Source organism: Mobula hypostoma, chromosome 7 (assembly GCF_963921235.1).
Source record: "Mobula hypostoma chromosome 7, sMobHyp1.1, whole genome shotgun sequence".
NCBI classification, from domain to species: Eukaryota; Metazoa; Chordata; class Chondrichthyes; order Myliobatiformes; family Myliobatidae; genus Mobula; species Mobula hypostoma.
Window position 1 is genome coordinate 160,635,792 of NC_086103.1, and position 17,577 is coordinate 160,653,368.

At 44.3% G+C, this 17,577-nt stretch overlaps 1 protein-coding gene across 2 annotated transcripts in view; it reads left to right on the forward strand.

Annotated features, from left to right (window-relative positions):
- Positions 1-17,577, forward strand: part of LOC134349705 (rho guanine nucleotide exchange factor 17-like) — a 473,881-nt gene that overhangs the window by 413,877 nt on the left and 42,427 nt on the right. For both annotated transcript variants that reach the window (XM_063054436.1, XM_063054437.1), the window contains exon 12: positions 13,053-13,126. In XM_063054436.1, the coding sequence (XP_062910506.1) occupies positions 13,053-13,126 (74 nt within the window). The remainder of the gene's footprint in view (positions 1-13,052; positions 13,127-17,577) is intronic.

A 17,577-nucleotide genomic window follows, 5' to 3' on the forward strand; every position in this document is an offset into this window, starting at 1 on the left:
TGAGACTCACCCTGACTGAGACTTCCTCAAAGAACCTTTACTAATTGTCCTGACATCACTTGATCAGATTATGACTTCCCATTTGCTCCCCTTTACCAACTTAATAATAGACTTCAGTATTCTTCCAGTAACAGACCTTAAGCTAACACCCTTTTTGAATAAGTGTCATAGAGGCAAGAGATTCTGCAGATGCTGGAGATCTTGAGCAACACACGCAGAATGCTGGAGTAGCTCAGCAGGTCAGGCAGCGTCTATGGAGGGGAATAAACAGCCAATGTTTCAGGCTGATTCCATTCATCAGCACTGAAGAAGGATCCTGGTTCGAAAAGTCAACTATTTATTCCCCTCCATAGATGCTGCCTGATCTGCTGAGTTCCACCAGAATTTTGGGTGTGCTACTTTTAAATAAGGGTGTCACTTTCCAACTTTTTGTTATCCCTCTGGTGTCCGAGAATTTTTGGAAGATTACAACCAAAGCAATCACTATCTCTGTAGCTGTTTCTGCAAGCTTTACCCCCGTTAGCTGGACTAATACTATTTCTCCTGTGAATTGGGTCTGTGAAGATTTATAAAATGTAGCAGTGGCTAAAAAACTAGACAGCTGCACTGGGCAGGAGACCACCACCACTCTGAGGTGACCTCATCAGTCACCATGCCATTTTCAGTAACAAAGGAGTGGATACACATGCAAGTTAACATTTAGATTTCAGAAGAGCACTCATGACCAAACTGCTAACAGCACTGTATGTCACGTAAAGTGTAGCCAAGGGTGAAGGGGCAACAAAATGATGAGACAACAGTTCTTCTAGGATGTGTGGCACATGGGTCAGTTTATAGATTGGCAGTCCTTGCTCTCTGCTGATAAAAAAAAAAATTGCTCTGTGATTGGTTGGTTTGGTGCCACGGCTTTGTTCAAGAGGCTAAACCATTTTCATTCTGGTCCAACCTCCCCCAGCCATCAAAATTCACTTGAACTCAGCTTCTCAATTCATGCTCTGTGTTGTTAACATTCTCATTATCTGACCCTCACAGACTGTTTCCCTCAGGAATGTAAAAACCTTCAAAATAATTGGATGCCAAGTCAATAATTGTCTCTGCTCCAGGCTTAAGCCATCTTTAGCATGTCATCATGTTCCAGTTAAAAATGTTACCATAACTTAGACTTTGAAGAGACAGTAATCTTTTCTGATAATCTCCCATTAGTTGCATATCCCAGTTTAGAAGCTGCTGATGGTCATAAATCATTAACACACAGTACCTCGGGAGTGGTCTGGATCCTGGTGATATGCTGACAAAACAACTGTTCTGCGAGTTGTACCAAATAAGAATCTTTGTGAACTTCCTCAGTGCTCTGAATTCTTTGGAGAGTACAGCCGCAGTCAGTGCTCCCCTCTATCACTGGGGTTCCTGAATTGTACACCATGTAAGAAGTTAGAGATGTTTTTTATCAAACAGTCCATCGTTTGCAGTGTTGTCCACCAACTAGATGTGTTAACTCTGGAAGCAATATGTTCCTATTAATGTTCCAACTGCTCCCAATATAGTCAGTACTTCAGTAGCTTAGAGTACCCTTTTACACATACTTTACCTCCAACTTTCATCCTGCCCTCAAATTTACTTGGTCCATTTCTGCTAACTCTCTCCCTTTTCTCGGTCTCTCTGTCTCCATCTCCGGAGACAGTCTATATATTGATACCTTTTATAAACCCGCTGACCCTTGCAGCTATGCCATCCCTTTCTCTCAGATCATCCATCTCCACTGCCTTTGCTGTCAGGATGCTTTTCATTCCAGAACAACTGAGATGTCCTCCTTCTTCAAAGAAAGGAGCTTCTCTTCCTCCACCATCAACACTGCCCTTACCTGCATCTCTTCCATTTCCCGTATGTCTACCCTCACCCTATCCTCACGCTGCCACAGCAGGGATAGGGTTCCTCTTCTCCCCACCTACCACTCCACTAGCCTCCACGTCCAGCACATAATCCTCCGTAACCTCTGCCATCTCTAACGGGATCCCAACCACCAAGTACATCTTTCCCTCCCCCACACTTTCTGCTTTCTGCAGGGATTGCTGTCTATGTAACTTCCTTGTCTGCTCTTCCCTCCCCACTGATCTCCCTCCTGGTCTTTATCGTTTCAAGTGGAACAAATGCTACACCTGCCCCTACACTTCCTCCTAAACTTCCATTCAGGGCCTCAAAAAGTCCTTCCAGGTGAGTTGACACCTCACCTGTGAGTCTGTTGGGGTCCTGTATCTGGTGCTCCCAGTGTGGCCTCCTATACGTTGGTGAGACCCAACGTAGATCGGGAGACTGCTTCGAAGAGCATCTTTGCTCCATCCACCAGAAAAGCGTGATTTCAATTGTACTTCCCATTCCCATTCTGACATGTAAGTCTGTGTAGCCTCTGACCTAATGGCATGAACATCGATTTCTCAGACTTGCGGTAATTCCCCACCCCCCTCCCCCCACCTTCACCATTCGCCATTCCCATTTTCCTCTCTCACCTTATCTCCTTACCTACCCATCACCTCCCTCTGGTGCTCCTCCCCCTTCCCTTTCTTCCATGGCCTCCAGTCCTCTCCTATCAGATTCCCCCTTTTCCAGCCTTTTATCTCTTTCACCAGTCAACTTCCCAGCTCTTTACTTCACCCCTCCCTCTCTCCCAGTTTCACCTATCACCTGCCACCTTGAACTTCTTCCTCCCCTCCAGGCACTTTCTTTATCTGACTCCTGCCCCCTTCCTTCCCGGTCCTGATGATGCACCCTTTCACATGTGACCTTTGTTTTATATAGAGTCATGGAACAATACTGCACAGGAGCAGGCACGTCTAGTCCCTGCCAAGCCATTAATCTGCCTAGTCCCATTGACCTGCACCCAGACCATTGCCCTCCATAACCCTCCCATCCATGTACCTATCCAAATTTCTCTTAAGTGTTGAAATCGTCCCCCCGTCCACCACTTGAGCTGGCAGATTATTCCACACTCTCACCACAGGTCGAGTGAAGAAGTTCTCCCTTCTGTTTTCCTTAAGCTGTTCACTCTTCACCCTTTAGCCGATGACCCGACCTCTAGTCTCACCCGACCTCAGTGGAAAACGCCCCTTGTTGTTATTTACTCTGCCTGGGTGCTTCTAATTGCATCTGCCTCTAGCATTTCAACTGGCAGCTTGCTCAACATATCTACCACCTTCTGTGTGAAAAAGTTGCCTCTTAAAACTTCCCCCTCTCACCTTGAATCTATACTTGCTAATTTTATCGTTTCCACCCTGTGAAAAAGACCATGACCATTCATCTTATCATACTGGATTCCATGTTATCTCCCTTTCAGAACACCCTACAGGTATCATGCGATACCTTGCTAAAGCCTGGGTGGACAATGCCTACTGCTTATCATCATCAGTGTTCTTGCTCACTTCTTCAAAAAAAATTCCCATGTACAAAGCAATGCTATCTATACTTAATCATTCTTTCCTGCCTTTCCAAATGCAGGTAGATCCTGTTTCTCAGATCCCCTCTGGCAGGGGCTCCCAATCAGGGGTCTGTAGACTGCTGAGTTAATGATAGGGGGTCCATGGCATAAATTAGGTTGGGAACCCCTGTCCTATGGTTACTTTCACACAACTGATGTTAGGCTGACCAACCTGTAGTTTCCTGAGCAACACACACACACAAAATGCTGGAAGAATTCAGCAGGTCATGCAACATCCGTGGAAAGGAATAAATAGCTAACGTTTCAGGCCGAGACCCTTTATTGCAACTGTAAAGGAAAGGGAAAGAAACCAGAATAAGAAGATGGGGGGAGGAGTGGGTGGAGTACAAGCTAGAAGCTGATAGGTGAAGCCAGGTGGGTGGGAGAGGCGGGTATGAAGTGAGAAGCTGGGAGGTGATAGGTGGAAAGGGTAAGGGGCTGAAGAAGGAAGAATCTGATAGGAGAGGAGAGTGGGCCATGGGAGACAGGGAAGAAGCAGGGGCAGCAGTGAGCGGTGATAGGCAGGTGAGGAGAATAGAAAAGATAAGAGGGGAGTCAAAAGAGGGAAGGGGAGGGGGGAAATGACTGGAGGTTAGAGAAATTGATGTTCGTGCCATCTGGTTGGAGGCTACCTAGCTGGAATATGAAGTGTTGCTTCTCCAACCCAAGAGTGATTGTGGAGGAGGCCATGGAGCGACATGTCAGAATGGGAATGGGAATTGAAACCTAAATGGTTGGCCATCTGGGAATCTTGTTTGTTGAGGATGGTGCGAAGATGCTCAATGAAGCGGTCCCCCAGAGTGATCTCACCAACATGGAGGAGGCCTCATCGGGAGCACTGGACCCAACATATTTGCAGGTGAAGTGTTGCCTCGCCTGAAATGACTGTTTAGGATGCCGAATGGAGGTGAGGGAGGAGATGAATGAGCAGCTGTAGCACTTCTTCCGCTTGCAGGGGTAAGTGCCAGGAGGGAGATTAGCAAGGAGGGATGAATGGAAAAGGGAATCACAGAGGGAGCTAACCATGTGGAAAGTGGAGAGTAGGGGGGAGGTAAATATGTGTTTGGTGGGAGAAAATCATTAAAGATGATGGAAGTTGCAAAGAATGATGTGTTGGATGTGGAGGTAGGTGAGGACAAGAGCAACTCTATCCCTGTGGCAGGAAGATGGGGTGAGGGTGGATGTTCGGGAAATGGAGGAGATATGGGTGAGGGCAGCATGAATGAAAACCCCAGCCTTTGAAGAAGGAGGACATTATCTCTGAGGTCCTGGAGAGGAAAGCCTCATCCTGTGAACAGATGCGGTGGAGACGAAGGAACTGAGAAAAGGGAATGGCATTTTTACAGGTGACAGGATAAGAAGAAGTATAGTCAAGATAACTCAGAGAGTCGGTATATTTTGTAAAAGGTATCAGTAGAATATCTTTCCTGACTTGCCTTGAGCTTGGCACTCAAGATGAGGTAGTAAATTGGATTAGAAGTTGTTTTCAGGGAAGAAGCCTAAAAGTGGTTGTAGATAGTTGCCTCTCTGACTGGAGGCCTGTGACTGGTGATGTGCCACAGGGATCAATGCAGGGTCTATTGTTGCTTGTTATCTATATCAGTGATCTGGATGATAATGTGCAAAGTGGATCAGTAAATTTGCAGATGATACCAAGATTGGGGATGTAGTGGACAGCGAGGAAGACTATCAGAGCTTGCAGTGGGGTCTGGACCAGGTGGAAAAATGGGGTGAGAAATGGCAGATGGAATTTAATGCAGACAAGTGTGAGGTGTTGCACTTTGGGAGGACAAACCAGGGTAAGTCTTACACAGTGAACGGTAGGGCTCTAAGGAGTGCTGTAGAACAGGGCGATGTTGGAATACATATCCATAATTCCTTGAAAGTGGTATTAAAGTCACATAGGGTTGTAAAGAAAGTTTTTGGCACATTGGCCTTCATAAATCAATGTGTTGACCACAGGAGTTGGGATGTTACATTGAAATTATGTAAGACTTTGTTGAGGCCTATTTTGGAGTATTGTGTCCAGTTCTGGTCAAATACCGACAGAAAGATGTAAATAAGATTGAAAGGGTGTAGAAAAAAATTTATAAGGATGTTGTCGGAACTTGGGGACCTGAGTTATAGGGAAAGGTTAAATAGATTAGGACTTTACTCCCTAGAACATAAGAGATTTAGGGGAGCTTTAATAGAAGTATACAAAATTATGAGGGGTGTAGATGAGGATTAATACAAGGAGGCATTTTCCATGGAGGTTGGCTGAGACTACAACTAGAGGTCATGGGTTAGGGGTGAAAGGTGAAATGTTTAAGGGAAGCATGAGGGGTAACTTCTTCACAGAGAGTGGCGAGAATGTGAACTGAGTGCAAGTGGTGGATACTGAGTTGATTTCAACATGTAAGAGAAATTTGGATAGGTACATGGATGAGAGGGATCATTGGTTGTGGGAACACCAGAAATAGAATGAGTGCAGTTATCCCCTCTTGGTCAAGAGCCTGATGGTTGAGGGGTAGGAACTGTCTTTGAACTTGTGGCGCGAGTCCTGATGCACCTGTACCTTCTACCTGATGGCAGCAGTGAGAAAGAGCAGGGCTTGGGCAGTGCGAGTCTTTGATGATGGATGCTGCTTTTCTACAACATTTCATGTAGATGTGATCGTGGATGGGAGGGTTTTACCTGTGATATACTGGGCCAAATGCACTACCTTTTGTAGGATTTTCTATTCAAAGGCATTGGTGTTCCCATACCAGGCCATAATGCATCCAGTCAGCACACTTCCCATCACACATCTATAGAAGTTTGTCAAGGTTTTCGATGACATGCCAAACCTCCACAGATTCCTATGGAAGTAGAGGCGCTGTCATGCTTTATTTACAATTACACTTACAGTATATGATGGCCCAGGACAAGTCCTCTGAGATAGTGACACCCAGGAATTTGAAGTTACTGGCCCTGTCCATCTCTGATCTTCCAATGAGTACTGGCTCATGGACCTCTGGTTTCCCACTCCTGAAGTCTACAGTCTATTCCTTGGTCTTGCTGACATTGAGTGAGAGTTTTGTCATTAAAGCTTGGTTTATACTTCTGCGTTAACTGGACGCCGTAGCCTACGCAAGTGGCCTATGCGCATTGTGAGCATTGGTCTGTCTGCGTCGCTCTGCAATTCGCACACGTCACTCATGCGCACTCACCTGCCCGCGCAAGACTTCATGGTAATGGTAGTCTCGGGGTAAACAAGATGCGAGCATCTTTTTTCATGCAAAATGTGTCTTCCATAATTTCGGAGGTCTGTAAAGCTTTATGGAAAGCATTGCAGCCAGAGTTCCTTCCCTGCCCTTCAGTCTCCCAATGGGAAGCTATTGCAGCATGTGATGCTACCAAGCGGACCAATCACAGTTCTTACGGTCTGCGTTGCCGCGACGCGCAGTTACATTTTGGGAGAGGTGCGCGTCGAAGCAATGCAGGCTCTGCCGTAGGGTTCCGCGTCGGCTTTGCATAGGGTTTGCGGTGACGCAGACCTTACGGCCACGCGTTGACGCAGAAGTATAAACCAGGCTTAAGGCACCACTCAGCCAAATTTTTAATTTCCCTCCTGTATGCTGATTCATCACCTCTGTTGATACAACCCACAACAGTGGTGGTTTCAGCAAACCTGTATGTGGTGTTGGAGCTGTCCTTCGCCACGCAGTCGTCGGTGTAAAGTGAGTAGAGCAAGGAGCTAAGTACACATCCCTGTGGTGCCCCTGTGCTGATGGAGATTGTGGAGATGCTTTTTGCTAATCCGAATTGACTAGGGTCAGCAAGTGATCAACATGCATACTGTGTGTGTTACCGTACACTACCTTGAGATTTATTTTCTTGCAGGCATTTACAGGAAAATAAAGAAATACAATCAAATTTATAGGAAGGATCTATACATTAACAAAGGCTGACAAGCAACCAATGTGCAAAAGAAGACAAATTGTGCGTGAATAGATCGATAGACTGATGGATAGATAGAAAAATAGTACTGACAACATGAGTTGTAAAGAGTCTTGAGTCTGTAGGGTGTAGGATCAGTTCAGAGTTCAGTAATCGCTGCCTAGATACCCTTTTGCTCCTAGTGTACTTATTCTATAACCTCTTAAGATTTTCCTTTACCATATCTGCCAAAGCATTCTTGGGAATTCGTTTTGGAGTCCTGAATTCCCTCTGATGTTTACACCTAAATCTTGTATGCTCCCTAAGGCTTTCCCTATCCCAGCTGCCTGTCTGAAACATTACAGTTATGTCAAGAGACTGGATAGGCCAATTGATTTCCTTTAGATGGAAAAGGCTAAGGGGTCCTGATAGATGTACTCAAAATTATGAACATAGATAGAGTAGATAGAAGATTTTCCTCGTGATAGAAATCAGATGACAAAGGTAAGAGGTGTAGGGCAGAGGGTGGTCTCGGGGCATCATTGTGCACATTTACAAGGAGTGCTGCCACAAGAAAGCAGCATCCATCATCCAAGCCGTGCTCTCTTCTCACTACTACCATTGGGTAGGAGGTACAGGAACCTCAGGTTCCACACCACTAGAATCAGGAACAGTTATTACCCTACAACCGTCAGGCGCCTGGACCAACATGGATAACTTCACCCACCTCAGCACTGAACTGACTCCACAACATGGACTCACTTTCAAGGACACTGCATCTCGATATTATTTATTTATTTATTTCATTTTTTTTTTAATTATTTGCACAATTTGTTTTGTATTGGTTGTTTGTCAGTCTTTGTTATTTTAGTTTGTCATCAATTTTACTGGTGGTACTTTATGTTCTTGTAAATTCCTGCAAGAAAACAAATCTCAGGATTGTATATAGTTGGCATATATGTACTTTGATTATAAATTTACTTTGAACTTTGAATTTTTTCACCCTGAGAGTGGTTCCAAGCTGGGAAACACTGTGTGAAGGGGTGATAGATGCGAGTACTTTCAAAACATTTCAGAAGTATCTGGATGAACACTTGAATCACAAAGACAAAGTAGCTTATGGACCAAATACTGGTAAATGTCATTACTGGATGGTGTAGACATGATGGGCTGAAGGGCCTGTATCTGCTGTATGATTTACCAGAGGAGCAATCCTGTTAGCTCAGTTCCCTGACTTCTTCCACAAGGTCCTGACTTTGATTTCCTTTCCAGTCTTCAACTAATACTTCTCATGGAATATATGATTAAATCTACTTTTTACCACCCTCGTAGCTAGTGATCCTAGATCATGGAATAAAAAATAATTCCCTGTCATTTTAAGTCAAGTCCTCTGCTTCCTGAATCTTCTGCCACTGGGAACTATTTGTCTTTATTAACTTGTTCTAAACACTTCAAGATTTTGAATGATTCTATCAAATCCCATTTCGCCCTCTTCCCAAAGGAGGAGCCTAGTGTGCCCATATAACCAGCATTCCCTGGATCCATGCCAGTAAATCTTCTCTCCATCATAAGGCCATCACGTCCAACATGGAGCAAACTGTATGGTGTTGTCAGTCTTGAATTATGTTGCAGACTATTTTTTCAAGCAAAAGCAGGCAGAGGACTGGGAATAACTCAGTGAGCCTCTCTGACTGTTGGTTTGCTTGGTACAATCTCACTCATTGCAAACAGACATCACCAGAAGATGCAAACAACAGGAATTCTGCAGATGCTGGAAATTCAAGCAACACACATCAAAGTTGCTGGTGAACGCAGCAGGCCAGGCAGCATCTCTAGGAAGAGGTACAGTCGACGTTTCAGGCCGAGACCCTTCGTCAGGACTAACTGAAGGAAGAGTTAGTAAGAGATTTGAAAGTGGGAGGGGGAGGGGGAGATCCAAAATGATAGGAGAAGACAAGAGGGGGAGGGATGGAGCCAAGAGCTGGACGGGTGATTGGCAAAGGGGATATGAGAGGATCATGGGACAGGAGGTCTGGGGAGAAAGACAAGGGGGGGGACCCAGAGGATGGGCAAGGGGTATAGTGAGAGGGACAGAGGGAGAAAAAGGAGAGTGAGAGAAAGAATGTGTCTATAAAAATAAATAACAGATGGGGTACGAGGAGGAGGTGGGGCATTAGCGGAAGTTAGAGAAGTCAATATTCATGCCATCAGGTTGGAGGCTACCCAGATGGAATATAAGGTATTGTTCCTCCAACCTGAGTGCGGCTTCATCTTTACAGTAGAGGAGGCCGTGGATAGACATGTCAGTATGGGAATGGGATGTGGAATTAAAATGTGTGGCCACTGGGAGATCCTGCTTTCTCTGGTGGACAGAGCGTAGATATTCAGCAAAGTGGTCTCCCAGTCTGAGTGGGGTCTCTCCAATATATAAAAGGCCACATCGGGAGCACCGGACGCAGTATATCACCCCAGCCGACTCACAGGTGAAGTGTCGCCTCACCTGGAAGGACTGTCTGGGGCCCTGAATGGTGGTAAGGGAGGAAGTGTAAGGGCATGTGCAGCACTTGTTCCGCTTACAAGGATAAGTGCCAGGAGGGAGATCAGTGGGGAGGGATGGGGGGGGACGAATGGACAAGGGAGTCGCGTAGGGAGCGATCCCTGCGGAAAGCGGGGGTGGGGGGAAGGGAAAGATGTGCTTAGTGGTGGGATCCCGTTGGAGGTGGCGGAAGTTATGGAGAATAATATGTTGGACCCGGAGGCTGGTGGGGTGGTATTTGAGGACCAGGGAAACCCTATTCCTAGTGGGGTGGCGGGAGGATGGAGTGAGAGCAGATGTGTGTGAAATGGGGGAGGTGCGTTTGAGAGCAGAGTTGATGGTGGAGGAATGGAAGCCCCTTTCTTTAAAAAAGGAGGACATCTCCCTCGTGGTAACAATCACCAGAAGATGATTGTCATATCATATGTCAGAATTAATTCTGAAGTATGCAATCTGATCTGCATGTACTCTTTAATAAAGATTAAGGACAAGGTATCAGAAGTATGTATTTATGGTTTTATTCATGATTGATGACAGCTTTTGAAATTCTTTCTTTATGTAACGTCTAAAGAATTACTTTTTTTGCAAACAGCCAGTATTAGATCTTAAAAAGTGAAAAGGCAAAGATTGGCTGAATCATTTCCTTATAATCCTTTAAAATGCATAATACTGGAATGTGGTCCAACTACAATTTAGAACGTGGAACACAGAACATTACAACACAGTTCAGGCCCTTCGGCCCACAATGCTGTGCCAGCCCTTTAACCTACTCTAGGATCAATATAACCCCTCCTATACAACCATTTTACTTTCATTCATGTGCCTAACCTAGGCCTTCCTAAATGTCCCTAATGTATTTGCCTCCACCTTCACCCCGAGCAGGGCATTCCATGCTTGCACCACTCTCTGCAAAAAGAACTTACCTCTGGCATCTCCCCGATTCTTTCCTCCCATTGCCTTAAAATTATGCTCTCTTGCATTAGCCACTTCAACCCCGGGAAAAGATCTCTGGCTGTCCACTTGGTCTATGCCTCTTATCATCTTCTACACCTCTGTCAAGTCACCTCTCATCCTCCTTCGCTCCAAAGAGAAAAACCCTAACTCGCTCAATCTATCCTCATAAGACATGCTCTGTGATCCAGGCAGCATCCTGGTAAATCTCCTCTTCACCAGATCTAAAGCTTCCACATCCTTCCTATAAAGAGGAGAATTTGGATCCTGTGGAACAAGAAAAATATATTGGTATCACTGCCTGCCTGCTACTTTCGTTGAAATTTATTATAGTTTTGTTTTGATGTTATAAGAGGTGCCAATTCCATTTCATTTACACTCAGTGGCCACTTTTGTGCACTAGTTCGTTAAGGCAATTATCTACTCAGCCACTCGTGGCAGCAACTCAATGCATAAAAGCATGCAGAGGTTCAGTTGTTGTTTGGAGCAAACATCAGAATGGGGAAGAAATTTGACTAAGTGACTTTGACTGTGAAATGATAGTTTGTGCCAGATGGGGTGGTTTGAGTATCTCAGAAAGTGCTGATCTCTGGAATTTTCACATACAGTGGTCTCTAGAGTTTACAAAGAATAGTGCAGAAAACAAAAAGTAAAATCCAGTGTGTGTCAGTTCTGTGGGCAAAAATGCCTTGTTAATCAGAGAGGTCAGAGAAGAATGGCCAGACTGTTTCAAGCCGACAGGAAGGTGACAGTGATTCAATTAACCACGTGTTGTAACAGTGGTGTGCAGAAGAGAGTTTCTGAATGCGCAACACGTTGAAACCCTGAAGTGGATGGGCTCCAGTCACAGGAGGCCGTGAACATACACTCAGTGCCCACTTTATTAGGTCCAGGAGGTAGCTAACAAAGAGGCCACTGAATGTATGTTTTCACTTTTAATGTGCAGAACTCTTATGGAATGTTGTTGAAAATCTAAAACTCCGCTAATGCTGGGAATCTGAAATAAAGGCAGAAAACGCTGAAAACATTGAGCAGGTCGAACAGCATCAGTAGAAGGGAAAACAAGCTTAAGGCTTCAGGTCAAAGAACTGCTGATCACTTCCAGCATATTCTTTTTCATACTGAATGAACTGTTTTATGTTGTAAGCCTCATAGAAAAGTGAAGCATACGTTTCTGCTCCTCGAGCAGTCAGCCTGACTGCTGTTGAGAAGTTTCTTGATCTGATGTGTGTGTGTGTATATATATATATATATATATATTTTTTTTTTTAGGGAGATGTTTCTTGATCTGATATATACAGGTGTGTGTATATATGTGTGTGTGTGTGTGTGTGTATATATCTATATATCTACATACATACACACACACACAATATATTTAGGGAGATGAAGCTGTAATTAGAATGAAAGAGGATCATCTCCCTAAATTGGCTTAAAATTAATGCATCTCAAATTTTAATGTTCTAAGTAAATTTATTATTAAAGTACATATATGTCACCGTATACTACCATGAGATTCATTTCCTCACAGGCATTTATAGGAAAATAAGGAAATTCAATATAATTTATGAAATCTCACTAATAGCCTGAGGTGATTTTATATTCTTTTTCTGTGTCTTAAAGGGGAGCTGTTAGCTTAAAATTAATGAATCTAATCAATTAATGAACCTGGGGCAATTTTATATTCGTTTTCTACTCTTGAAGGGAGTTGTTCAGCCCCATGTAGCCCAAGTCTTGCTCCATCTTTGCATTAGTGTGATGCAGATGAAAGGGCAGAGTGTTGTGTGTCGGATCTTAGTAAAGCAGGTCAGGATATTGCTGTGGTGCAAGGTTGCTATAATCAAACTGATTAGACCAAAATAATCTCAACCACAAAAATATTTTGGATACATTGTTGTGGTGGTGTTTTTTAAAAATATTTTTCATCAACCCGTAGTGAAATGGTGCCAACCTGATCCGTTCACCTGACATCATATGGCTGTTCTCTTCGATCATTCCTGCCCTTTCCTGTACTGACCTTCTGTCCAGGGAATACAATTCACCCATGAATAGGAACGTGCGCCTCATTGGTTTCTTCCAGATGCTTCTTCAGTCCACTATAAATGTGGTTATAGATGGGGAGAAAATCTTGTTAACTGGGTAATCAGCCTTGGTTTTGCAAAACTTTAGGCCTGTTTTGTCCGTTTATCTTTACAGCTTTGAACAAAGATCACTGGGATCCCGAGTTCCTGAAGGCCATTCCCATCATGAAGACACGGAGTGGAATGCAGGTAGTTTGTCTGAGACTTGAAGTAAATGAATTAACTTCATTCATTTCTCTATTTAATTCTTTCTTTAAACTAAGCAGAAACTGGAATTTGATACGACCATTTTGGTGGCATGTATTACAGAACAGAGAACATTACAGCACAGTACGGGCCCTTCAGCCCAAGATGTTGTGCAGACCCTTTAACCTACTCTTAAGGTCAATCCAACTCTTCTCTCCTACATAGCTCTCCAGTTGTCTATCATCCTTGTTGCCTAAGAGTTTCTTAAATGCCCCTAAAGTATCTGCCTCTACTGGCACCCCGGCAGTGGCATTCCACACTCTGTGTAAAAAAAAAACTTGTCCACTTCTATCAAATCACCCCTTTTCCTCCTTTGTTGCAAAGAGAAAAGCCCTAGCTCATTCAGTCTATCCACATACAACATACTCTCTAATCCAGGCAGCTATCACCTCATAGACAGCATCTTCTAGCCTGATGGTGACTTACTGTACTGGAAAACAAGTCAGCATCTACTGTGGCATTATACTGAAGAATGGGCAGTGTGGTGACTCAGATGGTAGATCAGCTGCTTCATGGCATCGGGGACCCAGGTTCAGTCCTGGGCTCAGCTGCTGTCTGAATCTCCTGCCTGTCGGGTGCTCCACCTTCCTCCCTCATCCAGAAGATCTGAAGGTTGGTAGATTTATTAGCTGCTGTAAACTGCCTCCGGTGTATAGGGAGTGGTAGAATCTGAGGAGATTTGATGATAATTTAGATAGATAGATAGATGATATCAATCCCAAAGGAAATTACAGTGTCACAATAGCATTACAAGTGCACAGGAAGAATAAAACATCTGAGCGAATGTAGGGTTAGTGGAAATGTGTGGTTATGGCTGACGAATGCTTGGTATGTCTCTAGTGAGGGACATTGTATGGAATCCCTTGCCAGAATATAAGAGGCAGACTGATAGTTCATAGACCCTCTGCTCCTTTGGGCCCCTCTGAGAATGTAAAAGCAAATAATGATTTGAAGGCTTACCTTTTCCGACCTGTCACTGAGCCTTCCTGTTGATGGATCAGCCTACCAGGATTCTGACTGGCGCCACGTGCTTAATTGTCCCAGTGAAGGATTGCAGAATGGGTCCAGATGATGTGATGAGGGTGGACATGTACAAGGTAAAATGGGATGGGGCCATATTATTTGCGTGGATGTCTCCACTGCCTGACGGGGTTGTTGGTGAGCCCTGTGTTTGTGCCTCACCTTGTCTTGCCATGCAGGTAGTTTTTAATTTTCATTTAGCGGTCAGTGGCAAGTTGACAGGGCCCATGTTGATCGTGGTCAGTGTGAATTTACAAGCCCAGGTTGGCATCTTTGTAAGACAGTGTAGGAGGATGAGGTCATGCTGGGAAACCATTTTACTCTTTAAGTAAGGATCATCCTGAATATGGGAATTGGTAGCAATGTTGACAGGTCAAGGGAGCAATAGATAAATGGAGCCATCAGTGCCCATTGATTGACAGAATTGACAGCAACATATTTTATTTAGTCATGGGATTTTGCCATTTATTACCAAGTGCTGGTTGCTCCTGAGCAGATAGTGGTACTTCCTGCACTCCGTGTGGTGAACAGACTCTCATAATGCTGTGGGATAGGGAGTTCCAGGATACAGGGTGAAGGAATGCCTGTATATTTCCATAAAGCAAAAGGTGTGTGACGGGGAGTACGGCTTTAAGGTGTTGGATTCCCTGTGCACTTGTTGCCCTTGGCCTGCCAGGTGCAATGTGGATTTCGTGCAGTCAGTCTTAGGTTCCAATTACATTCCTACTCCAGGATAGCTTGGAATGTGTCAGGCACTCAGCCAAGGTTAATATTTCAGCTGATTATCCAATTAGAAATTATAATAATAGTCCCATTGTACGTAAAGTAAAATGGTTGTCTGGTGTGACCAAGAAGGTTCAGACTATTCTGCAATGGATGAATTAATTTGGGCCTAATTTGAGCTTAGCCAAGGGTGGAACCTGGGCTTCAGTTTCAGTTGCACTCTGAATTGGGCAGAGGAAGTGGGAACATACATCAGATCAATATAAAGTGACATTTGCAGGAGAGTGCATGAAACTTGGGCGAAAGGAAGATCGGTCTGGATTTTACCGCCAATTCCAATTTTAAAAACTTGAGGTTCAGTTGATGAGGAAGATGGGGGATTGGTGCAAAGAGATGGCAGATGTGATTGGCTGAGTAGGCCGGGGCTATGGTGTGGGTACCTTATTTTATTCATACGTAGTGTGAAGATGTCACTAGAAAAGCTGGCATTTATTGCCTATCCCCAATTATCCTTAGACGGTAGAGGTGAGCTCCTTTTTTGAACCACCACACTCTGCGCTGAGCATTATATAACATTAATTCTCGCAAATTAATGAATTATTTCGCGTAATCCGCAGTGCTGCTTGCAGAGAGTTCTAGGATTCAGACCCAGCAACAATGAAGCAAAAACAAAATATTTTCAATTCCCAGGCGTCGGTGTGGTTGAGATTGTGAAGGATGTGCCTTCCTCATGGTTCCCCCATCCTCCAATGGCAGACCCAATGCTTTCCCCTTAAGGGTTCAGGTGACGTTAATTCCACAAAGTATTTGTCACAGGGACAGGGGAATCATGGTTGGGAAAAGGGTGCAGGAAGCAGCAGAGAGACATTCCGTAATGATCAATAAGCCAATTGTTTGGAACCAAATAACCTTGCCTGATGCGTCCGGTCTAGGCGTGTCTGCTCCCTCCCCTGGCACTCCTTCTCTGCCACCTGCCCCACACCCATCCCAACATCCCACGCCATTCCCAATATCCCACACCATTCCCAATATCCCACACCATTCCCACCATCCCACGGCATTCCCAATATCCCACACCCATCCCACCATCCCACAGCATTCCCAATATCCATTGCTCCCACAAGACTTACAATCTCACTCTCTGCTCCACATTGACAAATACAGTACTGTGCAAAAGTCTTAGGCACTCCACTATATAAATGTGCCTGAGGCTCTTGCACAGTGCAAGAGGGAACAGGGAACATTTATTCATTAATTGAGTTTATTTTCCACATCTGGAAGTTGAACTTGTGCTTCTAAAGATAAAGATTAGCTGTGTTTGTCACATGTACATCAAAACATACAGTAAAATGCGTTGTTTATGTCAAACCAAATCAGTGAGGATCGTGCTGGGTCAGCTCACGCCTGCCACTACATTTCTGATGCCAGTGTGGCTTTTTCCACAATTTACTAATCCTAATCTGTACGTCTTTGGAATGTGGAAGTAAAGCGGAACATGCAGTGAAAACCCACACAATGAAAGGGAGAACATATAAGCTCCTTACAGACTGTGGTGGGAAGTGAACCCTGATTGGCCATCACATATACTACCACGCCACCCTCTAGGTCAATTTGCCCATGCTAGTTTTCCAGTCGGAGTCAAAATTCAAGGTTTGTTGTCATAGGCACAGTAATTTAGCCTCTATTTTGGTGAGTGTGAAGTCATTTTCAGCCATTAGATTCTGTCTTCTACAGGTCTTGCATAAGAAAAATCTTATTTCATTTTCCTCTAAAATGGGTCTGTAGTTTTTAGCCCGTTCAGGAATCCCCCCCCCCCCCACTCTGTGGAATTAATCTACTCTACAAAAAGCTTCAGTTGGATCACCCTCAACTGTCTGACCTCAAGGTAATCCATGCCAAATTTTATCTTTCTTCAGATGAAAAGAAAGTAATAAAGTTAAATCTCACTCCTGCAGCAGTTTGGCTCATGGCTCTGGCAAGCTGTCTGCATCACACAATGATGAAAGAGGGTGACTGTGTACATTGATGTCATGGCTGGAATCGGGCAGTGTATCTGACAGAAACGAGTAAAGCCTGAAAGATTGTCCGGGTCGTATTTGCAGAGTATCACTGAACCCACTAGAGAGAGGTCTCACTGCTTCTGAGAGCTTTAAAGGGTTTTGCAAAGAAGTTCAAAATCCTTGGTATTTGCTAATATTCGAGCCTGAACATTTTGGTTAAACAGATGATGCCGTAATTCTTGGAGGCATGTGGTAGTCATTCTGCACTTGAATGGAAAGCGTGAATGTTATTAATTGAGAAGTGCTTATGCAAGACTCTCTGATTTTACAGAACACACGTAGAACCTAAAGCATTCCGACACAGTACGGTCCCTTCAGCTTTTGATATGCCAACCTTTTAACTTCCTCCAGAATCAATCTAATCCTTCCCTCATACATAGCCCTCTATTTTTCCATCAACTATGTGCTGATGTAAGAGCATCTTAAAAGACCCTAATGTATCTGCCTCTACCACCACCCCTGGCGGTGGGTTCCATGTTCTCACCACTCTGTGTATAAAAACTTACATCTAACAGCCCCCCCTAGATTTTCCTGAAATCATCTTAAAATTATGCCCTCTCAAATTGGTCATTTTTGCCCTGGGGAAAAGTC